Raw genomic sequence first — 10,259 nt, 5'->3', positions numbered from 1 at the left:
TCATAGGAGCTGGGTTATCCTGGGTTGGTCATCCTGGGGAACTGCAGAGCATCCCAGCACTGCAGTTCAGGTTCCAGCTGCACATGGTGCCAAACCAGGGTGTGGCTGCAGGGTCAGCCCTGGTGTGGGCTAAAGCAGCTGCTGGGTACCTTGTCCGCTCCAGGGGCTGCAGAGGCAGGTAGTGTCTGAGCAAGGGGAACCACCCTTTGCTGTGTCCTCTCTTGGATCTCCTTGCTGGCCCTTATGGGAACTTGCTATTTTGCTTCAGGATAAATAAAAATAGCAATAAAAAGGGTAGTTAGAGAAAGGCTGAGCAGGCACAAGGCAAGCAAAATGTCTGTTTGGTCATTACCACTCACAACAGAAATTATTGTAATAAGTTAGCTGCGGCTCCATTTTCTTCATGCAGGAAAACCCAGTTCTTTATTCACATCACTTATTTTACACAGTTTTCACAGACCTTGTGTGCAACACCTATTAGCTGGTGGTTTTCTTACCACTTCATTTATTGGTCAGAAGATGATTTGTGTGTACGTGCCAGGTTGTTCACACTTCTCCTTTATGGGTTTTAATGGAACAGATCTTACTGTTTACACAGATGCACTTACTTTTCAACCCAGGAATAGGTTGTTGTGTTAACAAACCTTTCAGATCACGATTGTTTTCACATGGGCACTTGCAAATTGCTTAAATACACTTTGAAGAGATGACAGGCTCATTAATTTAACAGAGCAGGCCTGATTTTATGAGGCCTTTCTTTTATAATTCTACCTGTCGCAAGAAATCTTTCCTCCAACAGCTGTTTCTCAGCTGGCGAGGCCTGTGACAGCAAACTGTGGCTGCTGGAGCACAGTGCCAGAGCTGCTCCTCCTGCCACAGTGCCAGTGCAGGGCTGTTCGATGCAGTGGTGGTGCACAGCTCTGCCAGCACTGGAGCAGGGTATGTATGTGTGGCAGGCCCCCTTTCCAGTGGGAAGGAGGGGCAGGAACAGGCTGCCATTTCCCCATCACCTGCCTACCTCCAGCACCCCTCCACCTGGCAGGGCCAGGTGGGCAGGGCTGTGTGTGCATGGCCCGCCAGATGGTTCTCCAGAAGCTGCAGACCTGTACCCTGCCTTCTCTGTCCCCACTCTGTGTCTTGGCTCCACAGGGATGCACCTGATTTTTCTGCAGCACCATTTCAGTACTGGGACAAGGTTAAAACACTTGCTGAACTCAACCTGCTTCTGGGACCAGCCCTCTCCTTTAATTTGTCCCTGTCCTGCAAGCAGATGTAATGAGCTGTGATGCTGCAGCCCATGTCCTGGCACAGCTGTGCTCCCACCTCCACACAGTTCAGTTTTGCATGAATGCTGGTGTCATGAGGAAGCTGTACCTGTTGTGGGAGTGGGCTGAGGGCCAGGCTCATCCTTGAAGCCATAAGATGTGCAGAATCCTGTTCGTTTTAGTTCCTTTTCAAAGTTTTAAACAGAAAATAAATCCCCAGACAAAACCCAACCTCTCTTTGGCTGTTAAGCTATGAAAACGGCTGTTAGTGCTGCTCCTACGGCTGTGGCTGAAGGTATTACAAAGACTGACAGTGAAAAACCAACTTACAACATACTGCAGCAGGGCCCCTCCATGCATGAAAGTGGGTGTTTGCAGCTGCACAAAGCCATTTCCCATGTGCTTCACTTACCATGTTCAATTGAGGCGCTTTTATTAACACCACTTAGGGTCTGCTTCCTGCTGCTATGAGGGTTTCAAATGCTTCATCTCTGCATCCAGGACCTTAAGGGCATGTAAGTACAAATAAGAATTTTTAAACTCTATTAAAACTAAGTTCTGTGTGCATCTCCTGCAGTGTTTTCTCTTGCTCAGGGCTGTGGGCTGCACCACCCTGTGCTGCACATGTGCATGTCCGAGTTGTTTCTATCCTGTTCTCCAGTTCAGACAGAGCTGTGCTGTCAGAGCACTCTGGACCTCAGTACAACAGGCTGTACACTCCCTCACTGCTGAAACCTTACCAGAGGATTGCAACATCTAATGGGCCTGGGGTGTATTCAGCCCATGCAAGGAGCTCTCTGGGTTTTCATGTCAGCACTCAATTCCAGCCCTGGGACTCAAGGCTTGTTACTGAGTACGGGAGGACAGGCCTAAAAAGGCCCCAAACATTTACTTCAGTAAATGTACACAGGTGAGAAACTGAAACATTTTGTCATAAGCATTAAAGAACAAGAATCATTCATTACTGTGATTTCATGGACATGGTCACTAACAGATTTAATCTTAGATGTGTAAAAGCTGCTGCAGCAGGAGTCACCTGCATAAACCCACCTGGGTGGAATTCAGACAAAAGCAATAAAGTAATTTTACTTTTTGGGTGTAACATCTCTCCCCCAGGACTCCCAGCCCAAGAGTCAATACAAGTGCAAACTTACCCCTTAATTACAAAATGGCTACAGTAGAGAACAGAGAACGTGCCATAAGGTTGCACAAAGCCTCCTACCATCAATTAACTAGTATGACTTCGACGTCACCCCCAAATTAATAGTAGAAAGTTTGATCACCCTTTCAATCCAGCTTACACTCATTTGCAGGAGGTTAGTACACTACAGCTGTTGTCCTACTGCTTTCAACAGCATGAAAAGCCAGACTCCTGAACTAGCATTTTCATTGCAGCCTACATTTTCGCTACCACAGCCATGGCTGTTTGTCCATGCACACATTAAACTCTACTCTGGTTCTTTCCAGAAGCATGGATAAGTTACTCTAACACACACCCAACAGCCAGTGGGACTATAGCCTTTCATGGCCAAGCTTGCTTTTGGCAAACCTCTTCTGAAATATCTCCCAGCACAATAGGTCCGGACAACTCCATTTTTCTTATGCTACTTCCCAAAGGGGGTTGCAAGTGGAAACAGGAAGCAACATTTGTTCACCTAAACCACAATTAACCATGCAGAAAACATGAGGCAGTTCAGCTATTTGAGATGCTTGTCTGGAGTGTCTGAACTAGTCTTAGCTCCTCCTGCTTACCAAGGGCAGTGACCCTTGCTGTGGGCACCTCCCAGGGCCTGGCCTCAGAAGGCTGCACCAGCTCTAGCACTGCCTCAGCAGCTGCCGGGTGACAGCTGCCCAGCACTGCTGCAGTGAACAGACCTGACTTCAGCCCTGTGGAAATGGCCTAAACTGCACCTGCTGAGCCTCCTGGCCTGGCCCCTCAAGGCAGCAGACTTTCCATAATTGCAACGTAAAGGGAAAAATACCACACAAAATACCATGACGTATTTAAGAGCCAACAATGGTAATTAGAGTAGGTCTGCCTAAAAACAGCCTGCTCAGTCTTCCGCTAGTGCACTAAACTCACCCTTCATGTGCCCAAACAGGCCAGGTCTGTGGACAGAGCAAATTGAAGGACTGGCAACTATTTGGTTCCACAAGCTGTTTTACAGACCCACCTCCAGGCATTTCAACCTACTTATCTCTTCAGCAGATGCCCTCTCATCCTAATAATTTATTTAGACATATGTACAAACCAAGGAGATTGTGGAGCAAGATAAAGGGTTTTACTTATCTGAAGAGTATAAAAGCAACATTCTCCTGGAAGAATTCCATCACTTTCAGGAATTTCAGACACAGTTGTCTTAACTGGCTATTTGAAAGGTGAGAAGATATTCCCCACTTCGTGATCTGGTAAAGATGCTGCACTGACTTATCTGATGCTGGATTTCTACAGGCCAAGTACTTCTAGTGCAACAGAGGCACAGGACAGGAACATTTCTACTATCACTGGACCAACCCTCCTAAGCTGCATGTTCCCAAAACTTACTTCTAAACCCACTCATTTATGACAGTCAGCTTAAAGAACTTACACCAAGGAAGGGGTGTTTAATGCAGTAGTGGAAAAGTTTTGTAGGAATGCACAGATCAAATGACAAAATACAGACAGCAGAAGGCAGTTTGATTGAGTCTTCCACAAGAGAGATTCTCGTGGCAATGCTACACTCTTCTAGTAAGCAACAAACTGACTGTGGTTCAATCCAGTCAGCACGAGAGGTTGTGCCACAAAATCAGCCTCCACAAAATCAAGAGACAGGTTCAAACCATTGCATTTCCAACCCTGAAAGACAGCCAGAATGTTTCCCACTGCTGCTTGCTTGCTTCACTGCAGTGAAGGAATAATTCCTCTGTTCAGCAGCAAGAAGTTTCTGTAGTTGGTGTTCATCCAGCCCTCACTTATGCAAGAGAAAAGGGTTCTCCTGCATGCCCAGAGCTTTCTGGAACACGGCTTGGGCAGGTCTCATCGATCCAGGCTGCGCTTCTGGGCTGCTTCTGAACACACATTCCTGAGGAGGTTGATCACAGACCTGGGGTCTGCGCTCTTCATAATAGCGCTGCCAGACACAATCATATTGGCACCTGCCTGGAAGACATCAAACACCTGCTCAGTCACATGGACCACAGCCACTGCCTACAGCTTGCTTTAAAACACTGCAGGCTGTGAACACTCGGCTGCTGTGCAAACAAGTGGGACACAGGTGATGTAACTACAACTCCAAATCAAGTTCAGAAAACACAAATAGGCAATTTCTTCATCACGTTGTTCCTACTTACACCAACATAAAAGAAACAAGCTTCTTTAGCTTAGGAGAGGCTTCAAAAGCCACTATTTAAAAAAAGGCAGAAGATTAGACCTCAAAGAGATTTTGGTATTACATGTGTTTTATGGTTCCCTCTGAAAACTAAAAATTTCTCCTGAGCTTTATTTTCTGGGATTTGGTAAGTCTCAGCACAGTGACTGAGAATGCTGCTCTGCTGCAACCTCTTACCTCTGCGCACTTATGGATGGTGTCAGGCCCAACTCCTCCATCCACTTCTATATCCAAGGAGGGAAACTGTGTCCTCAGCCACTGAACCTGAGGAACAGATAAAAAGGTGAGCACTGACCTCCCACCCTACAGCTTCGTATACATCTAGACAAGGTTTATCTACTCCACCGCTATACTCCCTACTGTTCATTAGCTTCTAGCTCAATAAATAATGAAAGAGAAACACAGTTTACCTTTGGCATCATGTCTTCCATAAATTTCTGTCCTCCAAACCCAGGTTCTACCGTCATCACCAAAGCCATGTCTATCTGATTAGCCCAAGGTGCCAAGTGTTCAACTGTAGTGCCAGGCTTGATGGCCAAGCCAACCTGCAGGAAGGGAAACCAAATCCAAGCGCACGTTAGGATTAGTGCAGCTCAGGGAAAGACTAGCCTGTGCTCAGTACAGACTCCTAGGAAAGTAATTATGTGACTATGTAACGGCAAGAAGAACAGGCTTCTTAATTTAAAAATTCCAGATTTTCTTCGCTAAAATTGAAGACTGACTCCACGCACAGCGTGTTAGGGCTGCACGTGCCAATCCTAGACCACCTGAAGTGGCAACAATGAGTTTTTCATAAAATCATGGAATCAAAATACCTTGAGTTGGAAGAGACCTACAAGGCTTATCAAGGCCAACTCCTGGCCCTGCACAGACACCCTGCCACTCCCACCCTGTCCTGCGAGTGGTGTGCAAACGCTCCTGGAGCTCCGGCAGCCTTGGGGCTGAGACCGTTCCTGGGGAGCCTATCCAGTGCCTCACCACCCTCTGGGGGAAGAACCTTCACCTGATATCCAGCCCAAACCTCCCCAGAAACTGCCGCAGGTCGTTCCCTCAGTCCCATCACCGGTCAACCCAGAGAACCTGCCAGCGAGGCAGCTGTTAGCTAAGCAGAGCGCAGTGTGTACTCCCCTCACCTTCATCCCATTCTCCCGAATGTCCTTTATCAGTGCTCCGGGATTGTCCGTCGCTTCTAGATGGAAGGTGTACTGGTTTGCACCAGCGACTGCCATGGGCTTCACCCACTGCTCTGGCGCGGCCACCATCATGTGCATGTCTGGAAGAGGACAGCGAGCGGGCAGTGGGGCCGAGTCCCGCCGCCGGAGGGGCAGCGCCCCGCAGCCCCCGGCCCTTACCGAAGAAGGGCTCCTGGCCCAGCCGCTTGCGCAGGCTCTCCACGACGGGGTGGCCGAAGGTGATGTTCGGGACGAAGTGTCTTGGGGCCGAAGAGAGAGACGCGCCCGCCCACAGGTTACCCCGTGCCGGCCGGGACGGGCGGGCCGTTCCGCCCGCCCCCCGCGCCGCCGGCCCGGCCGCTCCCGCCCGTCCCCGGCGTTACCCGTCCATTACATCCAGGTGCAGGTAGTCGGCCCCGCAGTCCAGCATGCGGCTGCACTCGGCGCCCAGCGCCGCCAGGTCGCTGTTGAGGATGGAGGGACCGATCCGACACCCCGACGCCATCGCTGCCGCCGCGGCTCCTGCCGGGAGGAAGGGAGGGCCGGGCGCGCGGTGGGCGGGCCGGGGCGGTGCCGCCGCCATCTTGGGCCGCTGCTCCGCCCTCCCGGCCGCGCTGACGCGGCACAAGCGGCGCCGGCCCGGGCCGCGCCCGCGGCCCCAAGCCGGCGGAAATAATAGTAATAATAGCAACCACCCTTGTGTGGGTGATTTAAAGTTCCCAACAATGTGTATTTTGCGCCCCCTCGGCCCCCCCCACCAAGCACAGTTGCAGCCCCACGCCCGGCTGAGCCAGTGCCACAGCCCTGTTACCACGGTCCGCCCCCGCCCCGGCCAGGCCTGGGAGCAGACGGGTGAACATTAACAAGCGCTGTCGGCATCCCGGAACAAAACAGCGCTTCGAAACCCTCAGAGCGCGAGAGACGGACCGTGTTACGCAAGAGGCTCAAACACAGAACTCTGTCCTTTGTCGTCGTTCCTTTGTATTTAATCCTCGGGACAACGTTTGCATAAAATGCTGAGGCAACGGCACCAACTGACACGAGGACGAGACAGGCACAGCCGGACATTGCTGAACACGACATGCGCTTAAGGCGTCTAACACTAGGTAAAGCAGCATCGTATGTCTTCACAGCAGAAACAACACCGGTTCTGGTACAGAGATACTGGAGGAAAGCACACACCAGCTAAAGTACTTGGTATGCCGCTCATCAGGACGGCATTGAATGCAACGGATATGACAATACAACGCACGGGAAGTCAGGCTGATGGGCTGGCCTGTCTGTGCCATCTCTCGGCAGTCATCCCACAAAACCAAAGCCAGCTGCCCAGCCACCTGGATAAAACTAAATTACACATTACGACCTTTATAAGTTGCATTGTTTTCTAGTAGAGTAGACATTAAAAAGAGGCATTTTAGTCCTTGCTATGGCTTTCTACTGTGGATTCACCTGTGAGAGTGGAAACTTGAAAGTTATGTACACTGAATTAAATGAAGTAAATCACAGTTATTTTGTCATCTCTAGAGTAGAGTACTGTGGGAAGGCCTCTACTTTTCATTAAGGAAGATGCTTCCTCATTTTCTGCAGAAAAGGTCGCTCTGTAAAGTGCACCATGAATTCTGTGTGTGCTGTGTCCCAGCCATTTTCTCGGCTCATGTCTGAAGCTTTCCTCCCCCTCAGACTGCCAGTGACCAAGCCTGCCTTGGGACTTGAAAGTGAAGCTGTGGGGGATTTTTTCTCATTTGTGCGTCAGTGTTAATGATAAAACTTAACACCTGGACTTTAGCAATTCTTGGAGTGACCTCTGAGCTAAGAACTAATCTAAAGCAGCATCCTACACGTAGCTGGCACTGGCTCCAGTACACTAGGGAGATGAGAAGCAATACAGCATATTTTGATCAGCAGAGGAAACAGTTTGTTGCCCAGGACATCCATCGGGACACTGTCACCTCTCTTACAAGACCAGGTACCCTTTGGAGCTGCATTAGAGCCCCACCTGTACATTATATAGCCACATATATGTGGGGGATATAGGTGGTGCATTATCAAAATAGTTGCTTTTTCAGCCCTGCTGTTTCCAAAACATGCTGAGATTCTCCTTCTCTCCCCAGTGGAGTGGTGGCAGAGCATGCTCAGCACCGGGGAGAAAAATGGCTTTTGCTCTCTTCAGAGGTTTAACGTGAGTGAATTCCCTGCCCAGACTGGCATGCACAGCTCCTGCCAAGTGTGAGCATTTGGCAAATGCCAGGCAGCACAGCCTAAGGCTCCGTGGGCTTCACAGGCTGGAACCTGCTGTGGGGTGTGTGGTTAATTGTCTTAGCCCCAGGGAAACCTGTGTGCTGCAGGAGAGCAGTAAGGCAGCCCTCCCTAGGGCAGTACTTTAACAGCTATTTCAGAGCCCGTGAGGAGAGCTGCAAGTCCTTTCTTTGGAGATGGCTAGGGGGATATCATTTCCCTCCTTAGTAAGGCTGCTTTATGATGTGTGTGTCCAAATCGCAAGCCCTCGGGAGCCAAAGTGGTAATTAGCACAGTTTAGATACTCTCAGGATGATCCAAAACGTTTTCCTCTGCACAATAATGACATGATTATAAACTCCAGTTAGACTAACATGAGCCAAAAAAGGCAGTGTATGATTCCCAAGGGTACCTTTGGGCACTGCTGATGATTTCATGGTTTGTTTCACAGCTATTTTGCAGTTTGCCTGTCAGCAGCTAATGGCTAAATTCACATTTCAGTGTAATTCCATGATGCTGCAGCAAAACCCCTTAACTCAGCTGTGAGTTCAGCTGATCCCCCCCAGGGATCCCCACCTTCTATAAATGTTACATATATTTATCTAATACTTGCAGCCGTGAATGTTACATACATAAAATGGGACCTTTTAAAATACAATCTCAGCATGCCAAAAATAGATTCTTTCATCGGGTTTCTGCCCTGCAATATCCATCTTTTGTTTACAATGTACATATATATTTATATCTATAGTAACATGAAAATACCACATATAAATATTTTACTTTAAATCCCTCTACATACATCCAACAGCATCAGGGGAGCAGCTGCTTGGGACCAGAAGGTCCATGCATTCCAGATGCAGTTTCTTGGAGTTTTTTTCCTAAACTATGGAGAGGAATAGCTGAGTACATTAAAGCAGGAGAGTGTGGGATATTTATACCACCTGCAAGACCACTCAGCCCCTGCCCATCAGTGTCTGTGCACAGCACATGCATTCCTGCTTGTGGTATGTACTGTGTTTAGTTTTACAGAGCAAACATTTTTGTAGCACAAGGGCAATATTTTACAGAGTGGAATGGAACTAACGGACACAACTAAACTCAACTAAAGGCTGCAGTGCCAAAAAAAAAAAAAAAAAAAAATAATAATAAAAAAAAATCTAATTGCTTTATGGCACTTATCGTCGCTCTGCATGTTAGAAACAGTGGTCCCAGGCTTGAGAAAATCAAGCTTTAGATTTGTACTTTCTGTCAGTGTTTTCACTGTTTTTGAGGTGTAAAAGCCTTGGGTTCAGCTGCTGTATAGCCCTCTTCTCAAAAACACTACAAAAATAAATCTTGGGCACAGTCTCAGAAGAGACGTCTCTGTCTCACGCAGTCCAACAGCCCATTACCCATGAGGCTGCTGATCACAGTACATGGCTGCCAGATCAGGGCTCTATGGACCACATTTGCCTACACATCCCTTATCCTGAGAATTCTCTACAAATTCTTGGTTCCTGCGATCCTGCCCTGAACTGAGAAGAGATCTCACAAATAGAAATTTGCCAGTCTATAGCAACCGGCCGATAGCTGTTTCCTGCTTTTGGATAATAAAGTGCTCTCGTTTTAATTAGTTACTATTTAGCAGGGAACTCTAAGGAAAGGTACACATTTCCTTCCTCCTCCCACTACTGTACTTCCCCAAGAGTTAAACATGAGATTCATCTAGATCAACATCCGTCTCCCCGAGCTCCACGTGCGTGAAGCTGAAGTGAGTAGCCAGCAGAGGATTCTCCATCCCGTTGTCCTCGCTGATGTGCAGGACAGTGTCCCCATGCTGCAGCAGGCTGGTGGTCTCCAGGCCAGCGTAGTCCTCGGTGTCAGACAGCTGGGTGGGTGGGGTGCTCTGGGCTGTTGTTGGCCGGGACTCCAAGCCCTCCTCTTTTTCCTTCTCCTCCTCAGCAGAGAGTGCCTCGCTCTGCAGTTCAGGAGAGCTGGTGGTCAGGCTCAGAGAAAGCAGGAGGGAGAGTGGGGGCAGGGGGGGAAGGGAAGGAAAGGAAGTTCTATAAAGTATATTCTCATTCAGATATACATTTTACCATAAAGAACCCAGCACTTGCAGATTATAAATCCCTCAAAATTATATCTAACAATATAATTTTGCTGGTGAATCAAATTTGCATCAGTGATCATAAAGGTTATCTGATTTGAGTCACTAACACTTCCTTCATTTCATC

The 10,259-nt window shown here is 48.5% G+C and overlaps 2 protein-coding genes across 15 annotated transcripts in view; both read right to left on the bottom strand.

Annotated features, from left to right (window-relative positions):
- Positions 1-3,840: 3,840 nt before the first annotated feature.
- Positions 3,841-6,326, bottom strand: RPE (ribulose-5-phosphate-3-epimerase). Of its 3 annotated transcripts, none has more exons than XM_040068932.2 (6): positions 6,189-6,326; positions 5,986-6,065; positions 5,767-5,906; positions 5,044-5,178; positions 4,811-4,897; positions 3,841-4,404 (listed from the first exon to the last, which is right to left on the bottom strand). In XM_040068932.2, exons 1-6 carry the CDS (start codon positions 6,308-6,310, stop codon positions 4,282-4,284), a joined length of 687 nt encoding a protein of 228 aa, XP_039924866.1. In that variant the 5' UTR covers positions 6,311-6,326; the 3' UTR covers positions 3,841-4,281. The 3 variants fall into 3 exon arrangements, with proteins under 3 accessions (XP_039924866.1, XP_039924869.1, XP_039924867.1); XM_040068935.2 differs by having other exon boundaries at positions 6,200-6,314; XM_040068933.2 differs by having other exon boundaries at positions 4,236-4,400; positions 6,189-6,313.
- Positions 6,327-6,769: 443 nt separating this feature from the next.
- The window catches only part of UNC80 (unc-80 homolog, NALCN channel complex subunit), a 132,967-nt gene continuing 129,477 nt past the window's right edge, over positions 6,770-10,259 (bottom strand). For all 12 annotated transcript variants that reach the window (XM_040069060.2, XM_040069065.2, XM_040069061.2 and 9 more), the window contains one exon: positions 6,770-10,000. In XM_040069060.2, the coding sequence (XP_039924994.1) occupies positions 9,731-10,000 (270 nt within the window). In that variant the 3' untranslated portion in view covers positions 6,770-9,730. The remainder of the gene's footprint in view (positions 10,001-10,259) is intronic.

The sequence above is a fragment of the Hirundo rustica genome, chromosome 7 (assembly GCF_015227805.2).
Source record: "Hirundo rustica isolate bHirRus1 chromosome 7, bHirRus1.pri.v3, whole genome shotgun sequence".
NCBI lineage: Eukaryota > Metazoa > Chordata > Aves > Passeriformes > Hirundinidae > Hirundo > Hirundo rustica.
Note: the sequence above shows the minus strand (reverse complement) of the source record. Positions and strands in the feature narration are given on the sequence as shown.